Source organism: Camelina sativa, chromosome 2, assembly GCF_030686135.1.
Source record: "Camelina sativa cultivar CO46 ecotype springtype chromosome 2, ASM3068613v1".
In the NCBI taxonomy this organism is placed as follows: Eukaryota; Viridiplantae; Streptophyta; class Magnoliopsida; order Brassicales; family Brassicaceae; genus Camelina; species Camelina sativa.
In genome coordinates this window covers 712,956-732,178 of record NC_141881.1, presented here as the reverse complement: position 1 = coordinate 732,178, position 19,223 = coordinate 712,956, and the positions used below count along the sequence as shown (strand labels likewise).

General features: G+C 35.7%; 4 protein-coding genes across 9 annotated transcripts; 2 read left to right on the top strand and 2 right to left on the bottom strand.

The window, feature by feature from the left end:
* Nucleotides 1–39: 39 nt before the first annotated feature.
* On the bottom strand, nt 40–6,333 carry LOC104712360 (uncharacterized). 4 transcript variants are annotated; one of them, XM_010429256.2, is made up of 10 exons: nt 5,371–6,333; nt 5,171–5,278; nt 4,836–5,038; nt 4,303–4,499; nt 4,021–4,129; nt 3,624–3,910; nt 2,469–2,885; nt 1,959–2,040; nt 595–1,890; nt 40–441 (listed from the first exon to the last, which is right to left on the bottom strand). In XM_010429256.2, the coding sequence occupies exons 1-10, from the start codon at nt 5,436–5,438 to the stop codon at nt 275–277; spliced, it is 2,934 nt and encodes a 977-aa protein (XP_010427558.2). In that variant the 5' UTR covers nt 5,439–6,333; the 3' UTR covers nt 40–274. The 4 variants fall into 4 exon arrangements, with proteins under 4 accessions (XP_010427558.2, XP_010427566.2, XP_087349932.1 ...); XM_010429264.2 differs by having other exon boundaries at nt 610–1,890; nt 5,371–6,267; XM_087493806.1 differs by having other exon boundaries at nt 4,771–5,038; nt 5,371–6,242.
* A 70-nt stretch (nt 6,334–6,403) lies between these two features.
* Nucleotides 6,404–8,121, bottom strand: LOC104712345 (large ribosomal subunit protein uL5c). Its single transcript, XM_010429233.2, has 4 exons — nt 7,676–8,121; nt 7,132–7,332; nt 6,888–7,030; nt 6,404–6,750 (listed from the first exon to the last, which is right to left on the bottom strand). The coding sequence occupies exons 1-4, from the start codon at nt 7,919–7,921 to the stop codon at nt 6,546–6,548; spliced, it is 795 nt and encodes a 264-aa protein (XP_010427535.1). The 5' UTR covers nt 7,922–8,121; the 3' UTR covers nt 6,404–6,545.
* Nucleotides 8,122–8,267: 146 nt separating this feature from the next.
* LOC104712338 (CAAX prenyl protease 1 homolog) lies at nt 8,268–11,800 on the top strand. 2 transcript variants are annotated; one of them, XM_010429219.3, is made up of 14 exons: nt 8,268–8,435; nt 9,205–9,352; nt 9,439–9,523; nt 9,608–9,703; nt 9,792–9,857; nt 9,946–10,044; nt 10,183–10,296; nt 10,396–10,506; nt 10,593–10,655; nt 10,742–10,834; nt 10,930–11,043; nt 11,144–11,215; nt 11,307–11,372; nt 11,460–11,800. In XM_010429219.3, the coding sequence occupies exons 1-14, from the start codon at nt 8,405–8,407 to the stop codon at nt 11,574–11,576; spliced, it is 1,275 nt and encodes a 424-aa protein (XP_010427521.1). In that variant the 5' UTR covers nt 8,268–8,404; the 3' UTR covers nt 11,577–11,800. The 2 variants fall into 2 exon arrangements, with proteins under 2 accessions (XP_010427521.1, XP_087349918.1); XM_087493792.1 differs by having other exon boundaries at nt 8,283–8,435; nt 11,307–11,800.
* A 4,591-nt stretch (nt 11,801–16,391) lies between these two features.
* LOC104712324 (putative serine/threonine-protein kinase At1g01540) lies at nt 16,392–19,000 on the top strand. 2 transcript variants are annotated; one of them, XM_010429206.3, is made up of 7 exons: nt 16,392–17,345; nt 17,560–17,664; nt 17,756–17,878; nt 17,969–18,139; nt 18,238–18,367; nt 18,450–18,659; nt 18,737–19,000. In XM_010429206.3, the coding sequence occupies exons 1-7, from the start codon at nt 16,768–16,770 to the stop codon at nt 18,848–18,850; spliced, it is 1,431 nt and encodes a 476-aa protein (XP_010427508.1). In that variant the 5' UTR covers nt 16,392–16,767; the 3' UTR covers nt 18,851–19,000. The 2 variants fall into 2 exon arrangements, with proteins under 2 accessions (XP_010427508.1, XP_010427500.1); XM_010429198.3 differs by having other exon boundaries at nt 16,415–17,345; nt 18,734–19,000.
* The last annotated feature ends 223 nt before the right edge of the window (nt 19,001–19,223 follow it).

The window sequence follows — 19,223 nt, the reverse complement described above, 5'->3', positions numbered from 1 at the left end:
AACGAAACAAAAGACCTAAAATAGAATACTCCAATAACATGGACTCGAACGTTTATCAAATTCTACCACTGTTAGTTAAAAAGCATCTTCATATGACAACCAGCAAGAGAAACGACAGTTCACAGAGACAAGAGTATAAATTTTTTTCTTTTTCTTTTTTTTTTTTCTTAAAAAAAAATCACAAATGGTAATTTTACTAGCACATCACAAAGCAACTCACTGTTAGGTAGACAAACCGCTTAGGGTGTTGAGAGGACTGTGGCCAGAGCAGAGTTTACCTGTAACCAAACCCAAGGTCGAGTTCATGTCCCATAGAGCCTTGACGATTAGGACCACCGGCTTGACCCACTGTTGGTATCTGCTTGGATGGGTCTATCCTCTGCTGAATCCCCAACAGAGCCTGCAGTGAAGCTGGATGCTCTCCTCTGTTGACTTGCGTACCTGAAAAGCCAAAAAACGTGAGTACACTCAATCAACTAGTCCCTGCATTGTCTGATATTAATAAAGGGTCCCTCGATCAGCAGACTCAAGTACGCACATCTTTTTATCCAAGGCCAAAAATGACTGAGAGTTGTATGTTCCCTTATATTATACCTGGTGGTGGCATACCGTAATTGGGCTGGCGATGGGGAAAGGGAAAGCCTTGTGAAGGATTTAACTCAGGAATGAGCCCGGGCATTTGATTGTTTACATGAGGAGAGTGAAGGTGTTGTGGACCACCACCCGGAAATCCTTGCATTAGATGTTGGTGTTGCAGGTTGTCTTGCATATGCATCTTCTGCATCATATGTGGAGGAAGGCGATCAAACTCGGGGTGTCCACTGGTTGTTGTATGATGAAAAGGTGGACGATGAATCATGTTTGGTGGAAACCGGTGATTTGGTGGAGGATCATGATATTGAGCTATGATGCTTCCTGGTCCCATGAAATCGAGCTGAGGTTTTACATGAGCATGTCGTGAATCGAACGGATGGAATACTGGGCCTGAACCATTCAAGTGAGAAGAGGTATCGGTCGCGTATTGTTGGGAATGTTGGTGCAGAAAAGGACCATCTTGACCTCCCATTGTTGGTCTTTCGTTCCTTGGTCCAGAGTTTAAGGCAGCTAACTTGTCAGATATGTTGAAAGCTACTTCAGGCTCTTGATTCTGAGATCCTGGAAAAGACATGTATTTTTGTGGGTTTGCATGACCGCCAACCGCAAGTAAGTTACCATCTTCTGGAAGGGCTAGAATCCCTCCGGGGAGACCGTCAGGTCTGATTTGGTTTCTTTGGCTCAGTTCACCAACAGACCGTTCTGATCGAAGCGGGACACCTGGAGCATCAGAAACCAAACCTCTTCCAGAGACTGGTTCTCCAATTGACTGCAGTTCGTTCATGAAGGCACTCCCAAACAGATTCTCAAGAGTCAAAGACTTCCCTGGATCTGCTTCTCCAGCTGTAGTTGATTTCACAGATGAAGGTGGTGGTCTCCTCTCTGTAACTGAAAGTAGCTGCATCTCTTGACTATTTGGGTCTGCACCTCTCTGTAGTAAAGAAAGAAGGTGCTGCGAAGCCTGGTCATCAACAGATGTTTTCCGCTGTTTGGTCTTTTTTACTGAAGAAACACTCAAGTCTTGGTCAACTGGTGGCGGAGGTGGATGATAGCTGTCACTGACTTCTGACAGAATAGACTGCTCAAGGTCTTCACAAGTGAGAACAGGTGGAACAGCTGTTACTGGTTTACTTAACTGATCCGTGCTTTTAGTGGAATGGCCTTGAAAAGGAAAATCCGTTGATAATTCTCCCTTTGCTTTTGTATCAAAGGTTTGCAACTTATCTGCACCTTGAAGTAGTGACAGTAAGCCTCTTGGTGGCCCACTGGATGGGAGATCTTCGACTGGTTTGTTATCTGCACCAAAAAAAGAACATTAGAATGGAAAAAACATTACAATTGTAGCATAACAGTGAGTGGATTACCTTCTTCAAGAAATAGATGTGCGAACTTGGAGGATTTAGCGATCTGAGGACTCCGTGTTTCTTCTACCTTTTCGACTTTTTTCTACAAAGATGTGTGGACAAACGTCAGGTCAAATGAGATTCTTCAAATACCACAGTGCATATATGATGCATGTACATAAACGAGTCTAAATATGTGTACCATATCATGTCACAAACAAACAGTCATTTCCTCAGGACAAAACATTTGATTTTGTTTATATACACATGGACCATCATTTGCTTTACTAAGAGAAAAGACAAACTATGTTATCCATCATTTTTTCCAATCAAGATCTTATAGGGAAAAAGCCTCATTTATGACTAGTTAGTGGAAACTACATCAGAAAGAAGGACACATCATTTGGACCAAATATGAAGTGCATATTGATAAGCAGATTCATGAGGATTAGCATATATGGAAGAGCTATCATGTGAGTAGAATTTTGAAGTTCCAAGGATACACGAGCTATGACATTAGAAAAAACTCACCTCAGTAATATTAGAGGAGTCACCAGTATTCAAATTTATAGCGGTGTTGAATATCTTATCCAGAATTGATGGCCCCTCTGAAATCTCCAAGCTTTTCTTATTGTCCAACGTCACTGTAGCTTGCTCACTTTTTTTAGGATACCCCTGAGTTTCAGCAGGAGTTGAGATGAAGGAAAGCTTTTCAAAACTTTTCTCCTTATGAACTGTATCTGTAGATATTCCTAGAAATGAGGAGATACTAACAGCCCGTTCACTTGCATCAGTGGAGGAGACACGACCATCTTCACCTTCTATCAGCATCTCACTTGAAACTATCTTGATTCCCGACGGTTTTTCCCCATTATTAACAGATGTTCCATTCACCACATTAATGCCTTTGGAATTTAAAGGACTACGCTCATGTTGAGAAGTTTCAATCTGCAAATGATGTGATAACAAGTTAACAGGTGCAACCAAAGATAGTGGAAAACTTAGTAAATCAAAGTACTAATCAGAGCATGCATTCGAACAAAATATTTACGATAAATTAAAACAAACAGAGCCACCACATTCAAACTTCAACCCTCACTAATTACAGTAACATGATGTCCAATTAAAGTGATCGATCAAGCAACCGCAGCCTTAGATAACATACACCCAACAAAGGCGTTATTGAAAGAATATATGATATCAAAGATGGAAGGTTTCAGCTCGTATCATGGGTATTTTTAGTGAGATTTTTAATATACTCTATTCCTCAATAAAATATACTATATTCCTCCATTCCCTTACTCTAAACGACTTACACTCTAAAACATAGAATCCAAAAAGTATGTTTAAAGCTTTTCACTTGGCAGAAGAACTAGGAATGAACTTTTCCTTCGACCTTACTGTCATGAATTGCACAAAATCATTCTCTCAGGACTTGTAAAGTTCTGGTAACAAATTCCCCTCTCCAACTATTTCTATACGAAAGCCACTTCTAAACTTTTTACCTTAAATTTGGGAGAAGATTTGATATATTATCATAAAGTACCCTCTACTAAGTACTATGATTCTTCTTCGTGGATTTCGCTACCCTTAGGACTTTAACAATAAATATGCAAACAATAACGTAACCTTCCTAAAACTCAGATATTAGGTATGGATGAGGGTCTCAGATAGATAGCGACTTACTTGCGTTTTTTCCCCTTGTTTTCTTTCCAAAATTGTGCTTGCAAAACCAGGAGGCACAAGCGGTCTGGGTGCACTACTTTGAGAAGAAAAAGAGGTGTTATTAGAACCAGGAATCGTTGGAGTATTATTGACTTCATCGCCTCTACTTGGAGTTGGACGCCCTTTTTCATCTTTGGACTCCCCAAGAAGTTCAGTAAAATCAAAGTCGTTTTTACGTAAGTCCGGGTTTGATTTTTGCCTCTCCTGGAATGCTTTCTGATGTTCCTTCCTCAACAACTCAAAAGAAGCTGATGGAGAGTTGAGAATGTCAATTAAAGATTGACACAAAAAGAATGATGCTCACAAACTGGCAGAGAGCTAAGTTTAGAACACATCAAAGTCAATAAATCCCCTGTACCTCTTCTTTTTTTTTCTTCTTCTGCTCTATCTTCACTTGTAGAATCAGAAGAACCAAATGTTTCATCATTGAGTGAGTCTCTAGTGTCACGTCTGGTGAAAGGTGGCGCCTACAAATGTACATGAGATCTTTAGGAATCTGTGCCGTTAACTCATTCAAATTTACTCAAATACACCTCACAAACCAGCTGATGAAACCCAGTAACTTAATGGAGCAGCATGCAACAATCAATGGTACCAGAGACTATTCAAGATCAGTACAGCAGATATTTGGGTACTTAACCTTGTATGGGCGAGGAGGATAGTAAGGTTCATTGGTTCTACTCAGCTGATGTGAGTCATTAGATTGAGGTCTGGGGCCTGATGTTCCTGCACCAAATCCAGAAGGCTTAGGGAAAGAACCTTTCCCCAGAAGTCCATCATGCTCAGGTGCTTGCCAAGGCCTCCGAGATGGCATACCAGAACGCCTCCCAAGCTCTCCTAACAAAATATACAATTCAAAATCAACTATAATACACCTAAATTCCAAAAAAAATCGCTATGGCCTTCATTTCATGTTCACTAGAAAAGCAGACTTCAGGCCATTCGCTTTAGTAAAAAAAGTGGGAATCTAAATTTACACATATTGAACAGCCAGCTGGATAAAATTTACATCATAATATTGAACACTTTATGCAGAAAGAAATAAATCATAGGGGTATTTTTATAGATCAAAGATAACAACAAGGTACTATTCAGAGTACTAATCCACCTTGTTACTGTAGTAACGTCATGATACAGCATGTAAAGAATGGGATACGAGTAGGCTCAGGCTACCTGAGTCCCGGTCTGACTGTGAATCGCTATCTTTATCATTCCATCCACCTGAGCGCCCTTCCCATCTTCCATGAATGCCTCGAGAGTTACTACCTAATTCACCCCTGGTGGGAGGGGATGAACTATAGTCATTCCGCCTGAAACCATGGGACGAAAAATCGCCAGAAATTCTTACTCGCTCGGGTGAAGGATCTTCGAAGTCACTGCTCAAACAAAGAGTTGTACAGATGAGGACATGTCACTCCAAACCAGATAGTGTAGTAGATAAGACGACTACATGATCAAACACATTTATACAGTTTTGTAGAAATAAAAACTATCGAATAGAGTCTCACAGCAACAGTGCTTCATCAAATTCACCGGGCAGATTAGGCAGCTTCTTGCAAACATCTTTATCACTCACGGATAAAAGAAACTTTCTCGTGTATGATATTCTTGGTTTCCTGATTCAATGCGAAAAAACAATTAAAAACTGCGCTGAAACTAACAATGAGAAGCAAAACAAATACATGATTTACAAAAAAGAGAAACATACTTTCTGGATTCATCACTGGTTTCGACAAGTTGATCCATGGGAAATTGTTGTTCATTTGCTGTACTCATTATAAAATGCAGGCCGATACACAATATCTTAGCTGATGGAGGTCAAGAAATAACCACCAGTATCTGTTCTCAAACGCCTTAATCAAGTAAGGCTACAGTAGTAGTTGTCTCTAATAAATATCCCCCAAAACGCAAATCTCTCGGCTCCTAAAATAATCTCAGCTCTCTCTCTCTCTCTAATAACCACCAACAATATTCAGCATGATCAAAACTAGCAAAACTTAAAAACGAAACCCACGCTTCACCAACTTCATCAGGTCGTCGTCGTCACGATCTAGCTATATGTACAGTAAGGCAAATCTAAGATATTTCGCCCAGAACTCAAGAGAAATCACAGCTAAAACCACCCAAAGAAAAAAAACTAGCTCATCCTAAAGTGAGAAAGCTAATCTCTCGTATCGGATTGTGAAGAAGCCCCCCTAATTCACACCCAACAAATCAAAAGTTCCAAATCCAAAAAAGCTCAAATCGGGAGAGAAATGATAGTTTCCTGCAGTAATCTAAGGTCGTCGATAGCTAGGGTTTTTAGCGCTATTAGGGAATTACAAGGATTCCAGAATCCATCTGAAAAGATAATATAGAAAGAAAACGAAAAAAAACAAAAAAAAAAAAGAAGTCGCGGATTCTATAGCGAAAGGAGAACAGAGGAAAACAAATTAGGGTTCCGATCTGCAAAAAGATGCTTTAGCTCTTTGCTGTGTTTTTTTTCGATCGATTGATGAAAAACAAAAGAGAGAGAGAGAGAGAAAAAGATCGAATGAGAGAAAACGAAGTCTTACAAACAAGGAAGAGAGAGAGACAGACAGATTTCTCTCAATGAGGAAGGTCCAAATTTTGACACTCCCACGCGCCTCTTTCTCACGCCCATTCACGCGCTAAATGTATTTTGCATAATATTTCCAAATGTTTCAAGATTTACATAAATAACCTACTTTGCTAATGCTGCTACCCCATGAAAGAAGGAGTTGTTATCAAATTAACTCATATTTTTCTTATCATCATCTTAAAAATGCAACAAAAACATTACAAAAGGAAGGTGTTTTTCTGAAACATGAAATGGTTTACATAAGACAGACAATACACACATACAATATAAGGCAGCTATGTTCATCTCTTTGCCTTTCCTTTTCCTTTAGCATCGAAATGATGAGACTTTAGTTTCTTCTTCCTCACTATGGCACCAGTGCTGCCACCACCACCTTCCCTGAACGGCATTCCCATCAGTGCCAATAGTTTCTGTCCTTCTTGATCGGTTTTAGCCGTCGTGCTGATGCATACATCCATTCCTCTCGTTTTTCCAATGGCATCGAATCTGAAAGTGTAAATAACCAACCAACATTAGATGTTGTAAACAAAGATTGGAGTAAAGGGAACCCACGCTTGATCTTGATGGACCATTGGCTAACAAGTTTGATGGCTTTTGAGGGTAGATACAAAAGAATAACTGACCTGATTTCAGGGAATACACCTTGGTCTTTCACACCAATACTGTAGTTTCCGTTCCCATCAAAGCTACTGGGACTAACACCTTGGAAATCTCGAGTTCTCGGAAGGGCTAAATTGATAAGACGATCCAAGAAGGAGTACATTACCTGTCACAAGATTCAAAATCACAAATGTTGTAAAAGAACTCATATATGAAAGTTTGATAAGTCAAGATTCAAAGAATGAGCGCAAGAGAAGGGAAACCCACATCTCCTCTGAGAGTGACAGCAATACCAAGCGGTTGATCTTCCCTGATCTTGAAAGTTGCAATGGAAGCTTTAGCTCGTGTCTTGATAGGTTTCTGTCCTGTAATAAGCGCAATATCTTTCATTGCAGCCTCCAAACCCTTGTCGTTCTGAGCCGCATCTCCAATACCACAATTCACAACAATCTTCTGTACCTTTGGAACCTGGTACAGAAGATATCCAAGCAGCCACATCAAAGACCAAAATGACACACCGCATTCACTACATTAATCAGACATCAAATTGAAAAATAGAACAAGACACACATATCTCAATAAGTACCTTTTATCAAACACAACAAGCTTTAAATCTAGACTGCTTCACTACATTAACCAATCCAAAAACCCACAAATATTTACCAGGAAAAGCAAATTATGTGTAACTCATCTCAACCCATTTCAGATACGACATTTTACAGAACCCATTCTAACATTCCCTAAAAAAACCCAAATTCAAACAGAACAAAAACTAGGTTTGAGAGCTTAAGAGGGAAGAATTTGAGGTTACCTGGTGGATATTAACGTACTTGAACTCTTCTTTAAGCGCAGGGATAATCCTCTCTAGGTACGCGGTTTTGAGCCGCTGAGTTTTCTCGGCCTCAGATTTCTCGACCAGCACAGTTTCGGACGCCGAGACTTTCACCACGTTTCTGAGCGGCGGAGAGAGCATCCGTGCGGAGGATGGAGCCGCTAACTGAGGAAAACGGCCGTGAAAAGAAGAAGCAGAAGATTGCAGAAGCGAAGGAGAAGCCATTGTCGAAGCTCCAAGTGGATAAAGTTAAGCAGAGGAGAACCAAGACTGAGCTCTCTCGGCGTTCGTTCGGTTATTTGTGATAACCAGTGGCACCTTCTGTAATTTGTTCCATGGTTTGAGGATAAGGATTTTTCATTTTGAACCCCTAGAAAACAGTATATTTCCATTAAAGAACCCAAAGTTATATATTGAACTGGACCAAGGGGTGTTCTGATGATAATTAATATTATATGGGGTCACAACTCACAAGAGATATTAAATTAAAATATAGGGCTTGTTTAAAATGGGCCCAAAGCCCAGCCCATATGCTATAAAGCCCGTACCCGTATTTTTTTTTGTCGTTTTACATATCACACCACACCACACCGACCCGAGCGAGAAACTCAAAACCTCTCCCAAGCTTTTTTTTTTGGGTTTCTCTCTTCTTTCTTCGATTTGCTTCTCTTTCTTCGTTCGCGTCTCAGGCTACTCGTTTTGTCAGCCATGGCGATTCCTTACATGGAAACCGTCGTGGGTAAGTTTCAAAACCTTCTCTGAAACATTCTTCTCTCCGGTTTCACTCGTCGCATTTCGTTTTTTTTTGTTTGGGTTTTGCGTTTTTTTGTTGTGTGTGTGTTGCGATTCCATGACTGCTTTTATACACCATCCGTCTCTGCTTCTCGTTTCTAAATTTGGTTCTTTTCAGATATTTTGTATCTTGATCTGTGGTTTTTGTTAATCGAACTGTTTCTTGTCTTACTTGTGCGTTTGATCTGAGGTTTCGTGACCTTGTTTTTGTCCTCGTATTATAGATTATACGGAGCTTTATTTATGCTTCTCTCTCTATTCAACAATTTTTTTAGGGTTTAGTGAAGAAAAGTCGGAGTCTTTTTCTCCCATTTCAGTTTTGAAATTGAGAATCTTGAAATTTTTTTCTGTGTTGAAGTCATACTACAGCTAGAGTTTTTGGGCAAATCTTCTTGCTTTTTTTAGGGTGTGATGTTCCTGAAAGCAACTAGGGTTTTCTAGAGTTGTTTTGAAATGGGTTTAGTGTTGTGTAACCTTTTGTGAATGTAGATAGGTGCATCAAAACTCTTGCCAATGCTTTAATGTTTCCATCAGTACAAGAGATCCATATTTCAGGAGCCTATGCTGTACTCACATAGATAGATTGCTTAACTTAGCTAAATCAGATGAACAGCATTTGATCCTTTTATATCTGGTTGATTGGAAAGTAGAAGATTTTATTGAAATAAAAATGATGTTTTGGCATTTATATTCATGTTCTGCTTTTTTACTTGCAGGTTTTATGATAGTGATGTACATTTTTGAGACATATTTGGATCTGAGGCAACTCACTGCTCTCAAGCTGCCAACTCTCCCGAAAACCTTGGTTGGAGTGATTAGCCAAGAAAAGTTTGAGAAATCACGAGCATACAGTCTTGACAAAAGGTTTCGTCTTAATTATATATATCATGTTAGTTTTTTTATTATTGCCAAGGCTATTATTATCACTGAGGATGTTTCATTTTTTACAGCTATTTTCACTTTGTTCATGAGTTTGTGACTATACTTATGGACTCTGCAATTTTGTTCTTTGGGATCTTGCCTTGGTTTTGGAAGGTACATATCCTGGTTTCAGTATATACTATATAGTATCTCCTTTTGGATATAAAGTTGTTATATTAATATTCATCTTTACCTTAGATATCTGGAGCTGTTCTACCGAGGCTGGGCCTCGATCCAGAGAATGAAATACTGCATACTCTTTCATTCTTGGCTGGTGTCATGACATGGTCACAGGTTTTTCAAACTAACCCCTTCGTGTGGTCTTATACGTTTATGATTAAAATATCTATTTTCTTAAGATAATTTTCATATTCTGATGCAGATCACTGATTTGCCTTTTTCGTTGTACTCAACTTTCGTGATTGAGTCTCGGCATGGGTTCAACAAAGTATGTCGTATTTTCAACACTACCTTGTTGACTTAGCGTTCCTTTAGTAGAGATGTGGATTAAATTTGCCTCTAAATTATGTTTACAGCAAACAATATGGATGTTCATTAGGGACATGATCAAAGGAACACTTCTCTCTGTCATACTAGGCCCACCCATTGTTGCAGCGATAATTTATATAGTACAGGTTTGGTGATTATGGTTTCATCTTCTTTCTGCGTTTTTCACATATATGACTAATCTCCAATGAGTGTGAGCTTCAAAGTTTCGTGTTAAAAAATTATAATAGATTTCTCTAAGCATGGAATTATAATCTCTTTTCCAGAAAGGAGGTCCTTATCTTGCCATCTACCTGTGGGCATTCATGTTTATTCTGTCTCTAGTGATGATGACTATATACCCAGTCTTGATAGCACCGCTTTTCAACAAGTTCACTCCTGTGAGTATTTCTGTCGTGGCCACTTTACATATCAATGTTTTTTTGTACTATGTTATTATCAGACAAGACAACTTAATCATCCATTATATTTGTGTATAGCTTCCAGATGGAGACCTCCGGGAGAAAATTGAGAAACTTGCTTCTTCTCTAATGTTTCCTCTGAAGAAGCTGTTTGTTGTTGATGGATCGACAAGGTCAAGCCATAGCAATGTGAGGAACTTAAAGGCTTGAGATCTCTTCATGACTACTTTTCTAGATTACCATTAGAAGTTCATGTTTCTTGTTACATCGTACAGGCTTACATGTATGGTTTCTTCAAGAACAAAAGGATTGTTCTATATGATACATTGATTCAGCAGGTACAGTCACTTTCGATACTTCAAGCGAGCTATACTAACATTCCGATTTTGGTTCTAAAACATAATACAATTCTTATTTTGTGCAGTGCAAGAATGAGGATGAAATTGTGGCTGTTATTGCACACGAGCTAGGACATTGGAAACTGAATCACACGACATACTCATTCATTGCAGTTCAAGTGAGCCTCAACCGACAGTTCAAAAACTTATTGGCTCATATCTACATTTCACTTAAGAAATCATGTCTTTTGACCTCTCAATGTTTTTATTGCAGATCCTTGCCTTCTTGCAATTTGGAGGATACACTCTTGTCAGAAACTCCACTGATCTCTTCAGGAGTTTTGGATTTGATACACAGCCAGTCCTCATTGGTTTGATCATATTTCAGGTCTGTTGTTTTGCTTTGGGACATTGAAGTCATGAATCAAGAAGGAATCAACAAAAAAAAAACACTAAACCTATCTTATTTCTCCTGTCTGATTTTGCAGCACACCGTTATACCACTACAACATCTAGTAAGCTTTGGCCTCAACCTCGTTAGTCGAGCGTTTGAGTTTCAGGTAAGATCTTACAATCCCTTAAGAACCAATCATAATTTCTTTCTTTCATTGCCTGCCTCATCACTAATGTGAGTTAATGTTCCTTATGCAGGCTGATGCTTTTGCTGTAAAGCTTGGGTATGCAAAAGATCTTCGTCCTGCTCTGGTGAAACTACAGGTAAGAGAAGACAACAACAGAAAAGACAAGACTGTTTCCTCAATTTTGTGTTCATACTATAATGGTTTATCTGATTGGGTTTTTCAGGAAGAGAACTTATCAGCAATGAACACTGATCCGTTGTACTCAGCTTATCACTACTCACATCCTCCTCTTGTTGAAAGGCTTCGAGCCATCGATGGAGAAGACAAGAAGACGGATTAAGTCCGTATATTCTCTCGTCTCTTGTAAGGATCAATGACTTTTAGGTGAAAGATTAAACTAAAAGTGAAAAACCTTACAGGCACAGGCCTCTTTTGTTACTTTTACAATGGGTTTTTTGCTTAGTTACGACTACTTGGTTTCGTGTTTTTAAAAGTGGAATCACTCACTGTTTGATATGATCATCAATCATTTTTCGCCTAATATAGTAAGAAGTGGTTATTATACTCCGTACCTGTTTTGAACATGATAAGGTTGACGTAACATAGCTTATTATGATTGGTGTTACTATCACAGTCCCAATTCCACATGTTGGAAAACCGTGTAAAAGTTGCCAGATTGAACATCGTAATCAGCAGCACAGAATTATTGAACAAAATCTACATAATGGAAATGGAACATTGGAATCAGTACCAATACCGAACTTGACCAAGGCATTCAGTTAAAAATTAAAATGCCATAACTAACACAAAATGTATAATACAATTTTTTATTTTTTGTGTGGAAATGATACATTTCTTGCTATGATGGTGCAATAATGGATTTCTCTTTTCTCCCCAACATTATCTTTTTCTATTCTCATCATTATAGTATTAACTTTAAAAGCAACCTTCTTAAACAAGGATTAATCTTAACCTGTTAAAAAAATCAGAAGAACATTAAATTGCAAAGACTATGTTTTTGGTGAATCCAATCCAACCATTAATTTTAGAATTTAGCGTTATAGTTGTATCTCTTTGTCTTGATACGGACACGGATTTCCAAAATCATATATATAAAAGTAGAGTTTCAGTCTCTCCTTATTGGTCTCTCCTTATTGGTCCACTTGGCAATGCAATTTTAACCAAAAAAAAATTATATTAAAACACAAATTTAAAATAATTAATTTTCACATTTAACTCACATAATATAAAACTGAAATCTTTATAGCTTCTCCCTATAAATTATGCATTAACTTTATTTCTCCACTAAGTTGTATTAATCAATTGTATTAAAACAAAACAATAAATTAGAATTGTAACTCTCATTTTTCTAAATGTAATTTTTCATCATTTCTCTTCCTATAAATACTCATTATCTTATTCTCTTAGTCTATCACTCTTTCATTCTCTCATCTTCTTCCACTACTCTCAAATCTCTTTTTTGTTTTGTTTTGTATTTTTTTGTTATTGTTGTTGTATGGGTTATAAAAAATCAAATCAAATATCATTGTAAAAGCTTAGTTTTAGAGTTTGTATGATATGTATATCTTATATATTTATTTTAATCTTTTAAAATGTTTATCTCCATTTTCTATTTTATATTAACATCTTATAAGTCATTATTTTCATACTTCCTTACAATATTCACCACACAATAAGATCATAAAGTTGAAATGATCCATATATAATTATCTATTATGTCTCTGGTTATCTTACATATTCATGTATCATTTTAAATAATTTATACAATACCTCAAATCATTTTTCATTCTCTTCTATTCTCTCATTCTCTTCTACAATACCTCAAATCATTTTTCATTTTTTTTTGTTATTTTTGATTTCTTATTTTTGTTGTATGGGTTGTAAAAAAAAAATGAAATATCATTGTAAATTGTTAATGCTAAATTTTAATTTTAGAGACTACATGATATATATTTTACATTGTTCTTATTTTAAAAGATTTATCTCCTTTATCTAATTTGGATTATTATCTTATAAGTAATCATTCTCTCTTCCTCTCCCACCAATATCAAATGTTGTTATATCTCATATGTGTTGTAAGAGTTTGATTCTATATTTTAATTTAGAAAGTATTATATATATATAGATATTATATTGTTCTATTTTTTAAAGATTCATCTCTATTATCTAATTTGGATTACCATCTTATAGTAAACATTCTCTCTTCCTCTCCTACCAATATCAAATGTTGTTATATCTCATATGTGTTGTAACTTGTAAGAGTTTGATTCTATATTTTAATGTAGAAAATATTATATATGTTTAACATTGTTTTCAATTTTTATTTTATTTATATAAAAAAATATTTCTTTTATATTTCTTACCTTTCTAATATATTCATATTTATTTTTTAAATTTGCATAGTTATATTTAAATTCACATATGTTGGTTTTAACAAAACAATCAACTTTATTTGAGAATTAGATGTTCCTATTCATTTTTAAACGATCAATGTGTAACATATAAGCATTTTGTCTTGTAATCACAAGTTCCATTTCCATTGCTTAACTCCATGGTTAAACTATAATATATGTTGTCCTATTTGTAGGAATAACAATATACTTATTTAATTTATTTAAAAGAGCAGATGATTAAACGAAATAAACATTTCTCCAAATTTTATAATTCAATCAGTGAGTGTACTTATTATTTGAAAAACTTTTACATTGAAGTTCATAAAATCATTTAAGAAAACTAAAATACTATATCACTTCAAATTTGGAAGGAAACACTTGGTATTCCTTTAAAAAAAAGTCAAGACACATATAAAAATTTATTAATATTTAACTCACTTTAAAGACATTAAAGGTCATTTAACTCAAAAATAACTTCTATCCAATAATTTCATATATTTCTCCCACAAATAAAAAATATATATATATATATATATATGTTCAAGATTGTATTTAAATATTACATAATTTTTTAGTTAGCTAAATTTATAGTCACATATATACAATATATATACATAAGAATTTATATTACTTATTAACACCATAATTCGACCCATTATTTGCTTAACTCAATATTGGTTTCAAAGCCAACTAAAGAAAAACATAAACGATCTTATTGATATTAGACCAAAACATGAGCATACAAACATAATCACTTACACGAAAGATCTTTTAAAAAAATAACTTATTATTGCAACATCAACGTATGAAGGGTTTACATAAGTTGTTAATTAGAAAATCTATAATACAATAAATGTATTGGAAATAATATCAGTCAATGATAAGATTGGATCTTCAAAAGCAAGAAACAACATCTTCATAATTCATAAAAAGTAAACGCCACAATTATACACATCTGAACAAAATAGTATAAACATATAGTGTATAAATAAAAGTGACGGCAAAGCCCGTATATGCCTAATTAAAATGAAATAATACAAAAGAGAAAACGAAAAAGACAAAAAAAAAAAAAAAGTGTCAACTACACCACAACCCACACGTTGCATGGGGAAGCAAGCACCTAGTATACTCTGAAAATAAATTTGGAAACTTACGCTCGTGGATCCTTTGACGCATACAATTTTAAATTGACTAAAGTTTTATACCCTTGAATTGATGATCCCCTTAATTTATTATACTAGTCATTATTGTAAAGGATTTACTACTATTAATTTAATGAAAAGAATAAAGAAAAAAATATTCTCTATTTTCGTTTTGTCAAATGGAATGCCGATCTGGCAACTCTACAACATATCCTTCTTATGTAGACGTCGTCTAGTGTGATTAAAAAAGGTGTGGAAAAAAGAACACAATTCAAAAGCAATAAAAATAAAAAACAAAAATTAAGTGAAAGGTCCAAATTCCTCCAAATCATACATTTTCTTTTACGAACGAAATGTTGTTAATTAATGCACTCTAGTGACTAGTCTCTTCGGTATAACAAAGTCTTTTGATTCCTTATTTCTCCAAAAAAGAAAAAAACTAATTCGATATTAATGCCCTTTAATAGCAGTACTGAAAACGTAGCTTCCTTCAAAATAAAAATTATTCTGTTTTGTGCATACAATAATGTTTCTTCTAGTCAAACCATCATGATTCGATATCAAACAAACATAACAGAGAGCTAACATTATTTTAATTTTTTTGACGACTAAATATGTACTAATCTTAGTTAGTAGTACATTAATTTCTTCTAGGATAAAAAAACAAACTTAAAATGTCCACAAAAATTGTACAGTGAAACCTCTATAAATTAATACTCTATAAATTAATAAATATTATAAATTAATAAATTTTACTGGTCCCAAATCAGACCAATATAAAAATTAACAAAATTCGATAAGATAATAAAATAATTTTTTTTTGAAATCCCTATGTAAATTATGATTCCAATAATATCATAAATTAACATTCATGTAAATTTACATATATATATATATATCTATATTGATATAATAATGTATGTTTCTCCTAAAGCTTATTTCTATAAAACGATTGTAATGTTGTATTTTCAAACTATAACTATATCTCTAAAATATTCTATAACATGTCATAAAAATAGTTAAATTTTAAAGTTTTCAATTTTTAGATATGCATTATTTACAATTTGATAATTTAACAGACTATTAAAATAGGACAATTGATATTATTATTCATAAATCTGAATTTATGTATGTCATGTGTATAACTCAATTTGTCTATAGTATTTGTAATTAATTGTCAATAATTTTTTCTAGATATTATAAGTTCAATTCCTAAACCATAAAATTTACAACATCCGAAAATCTAATCTTATTTTGCTAAAATTGTCTCAATTAATAATTTTAAAGAATTTAAACAATTAAAAATATATCTATAAATTAATAATTAATAATTTACACTATAAAATAATATTTGTTAATTTATTTAAATTAATATCACTATAAATTAATAAAATGTCTTGGTTTCAATATTATTAATTTATAGAGATTTTACTAGACTTGTATGAGTTGTATCAACTTGTATTTATAGTTCGGTCATCTCGTCGTCTGTATTAATTACAAACAAATCCCTTCCAGAATACGTAGGTCCCTCTGCCTTTTCGCCTAAACCTAAAAGGGTAACATCGTCATTTAATTAACGTCGCCGTCATCAACATGCGTAGTTATACAACAACTGTGAGATAGAGAATCAGACGACAGCTCATCATCCATACTCACTTCTCTCTCTCTCTCTCTCTCAGAGATTACATTAAACAGACAACAACACTGAGAGAGAGCCTTTTTCTAATAATTTATTCGATTCGAATTTGTTTATTTCGTCTCTTTGTTTTTTACTCAATCCTCTGTTTTCGGTTCTGTTCGATTCTTCTCTCTCTCTCTGTTTTTATTTTTTATTTTCGTTGTTTAGCCTAAAAGCCACAACATGCAACTGTGATTTAACTGATTATTATTATTATTATTATTATTATTATTATTATCCATATACATATCCATTGATTCGCCGGAAAGTTTTATTCTTTTCCGGCGAAAGATTCGAATGACGATGTCTTTATTCAATCCTGATTCAATTAACAACGAGCTCTCCAAACCAACATCGATCTTTGGTCTTAAGCTTTGGGTCGTCATCGGTATTTTACTCGGATCTCTTATCGTCATCGCTCTCTTCTTCCTCTCCCTCTGTTTAACCTCTCGCCGGAGACACCGCAAGCCACGTCACGCCGATTTCGCGTCCGCAGCGGTAGCGAGCCCGCCGGTTTCCAAAGAGATTCAGGAGATCGTTCCGGCGCAAGACCATTACCACCACCAGACGCAGCCCGTTGCGGCGGAGATCCAAGTCGATATCGGGAAGATCGAGCACCGAGTTGTGTTCTCGAGTGGTGAAAGCAGAGGAACGGTGAGCGCTAGTGAAACGGCTTCGTTTTCAGGGAGTGGTTGTGTTGGACCTGAGGTTTCGCATCTTGGTTGGGGAAGATGGTATACTCTTCGTGAGCTCGAAGCTGCTACCAATGGATTGTGTGAAGAGAATGTGATCGGAGAAGGTGGTTATGGGATTGTGTACAGTGGCGTTTTCACTGATGGTACTAAAGTCGCTGTCAAGAATCTTCTTAACAACAGGTACTTTGATCAAGTTTTGGTTTTTACATTACAATGTCAAAATTGATTTTTTAACAACAGGAATGGTTTTAGTGTTCTTTGTACTTGGATGAGTATACAATGTCTTGTTTAGGGGAAGAATGTGGTCCTTGGAATGTGTTTGTTGTGTTGTGTAATTAATGTGGTCCTTGTGATTTGATTTGTACTCTAAACCGTTCTTTAATTATGTTGGAAGGGGTCAAGCTGAGAAGGAGTTTAGAGTGGAAGTGGAAGCCATTGGGCGTGTACGGCATAAGAATCTCGTTAGGCTTTTAGGGTACTGTGTTGAAGGTGCATACAGGTAAAAAAAAAGAACCCCGCATGCGTAATGTGGAATTTTGCTCGGTACATTTTGTGATTGATAACTCTACGCTAATGGTTTGGGAAATTAGGATGCTTGTGTATGACTACGTTGATAATGGAAACTTGGAGCAATGGATTCATGGTGATGTTGGTGACAAAAGTCCACTGACTTGGGATATTCGTATGAACATAATACTTGGCATGGCGAAAGGGTAACACTTCCGAGACCCGATTGATTACTTTCATTTTTTTGAATTCTTCTTTTTCTATTATATGTAATTTCTTTGTTGATATTCCCACAGATTGGCGTATCTACACGAAGGTCTCGAACCAAAAGTGGTTCATCGGGACATTAAATCAAGTAATATCTTGCTTGATCGTCAATGGAATGCTAAGGTATCAGATTTTGGACTTGCTAAGCTGTTGTTCTCTGAGAGCAGTTACGTGACAACACGTGTGATGGGGACTTTCGGGTAAATTGTTTAGTTTGGCATATTAAGTTAGATAGTTTTAAGGATACCAAGTTCTTGAAACACATTTTTGATTATTCCTTGACTGGTTTGTTATGTAGATATGTAGCACCTGAGTATGCTTGCACGGGAATGCTGACTGAAAAGAGTGATATCTATAGTTTTGGGATATTGATCATGGAGATAATCACCGGAAGAAACCCTGTTGATTATAGTCGACCTCAAGGAGAGGTATCCATTTTTCTAAGGTTTCAAAACGGTGTGCTTGTTCCTTGTATTATCGGTTATTGACTTGACTGTCTCGTTTTGTTAGGTGAATTTGGTTGAGTGGTTGAAATCAATGGTTGGAAACCGAAGGTCTGAGGAAGTAGTCGATCCAAAAATACCAGAACCGCCAACTTCAAAAGCTCTCAAACGTGTGTTGCTCGTCGCGCTGCGTTGTGTGGATCCCGATGCGAATAAGAGACCTAAAATGGGTCATATTATACACATGCTTGAAGCTGAAGACTTGTTCTATCGTGACGTAAGTGTTTATAATCACTCACAAATAAACATTTGAAGTAAGTCGTTTTATTTACTCACAGAGTATACTTTTAGCAGGAACGACGAGCCACGAGAGAGCATGCAAGCCGCGATTATAACCAGCGACAGACTGAAATTTCAGCGGCTGTGGCTGAGACGAGCGAAAGTGAAAGTTCAAGAGACCGTAGATAAAAGATGTATGAGAAGGAACTGAAAATTTTCCGACCATTAGTTCTTAAAATATTTTTTTCTGTTAATCAATTTTTAATTTCTTGTATGTGACAAAATTATTATCTTAATTCTTTTAGCTCACTGTCTAATTATGAAAATTTTCTCTGTGTATATATCTCTGTCGTCCCAAACATCACCAACGTAGACTACGTAGTGTTATAAGATGATAATGGTAATGGTTTTGTTATTTTGTTAGACATCAAGACGAATATGTCTACGCTTGATAATAGTGGTATGATTATAAGATGTGTGGACAGTGGACCAACCTAGCTGTTATTTTCAACATAAGATGATGATCGGAGTTATATTCACACTCACACATTTCATACAAATC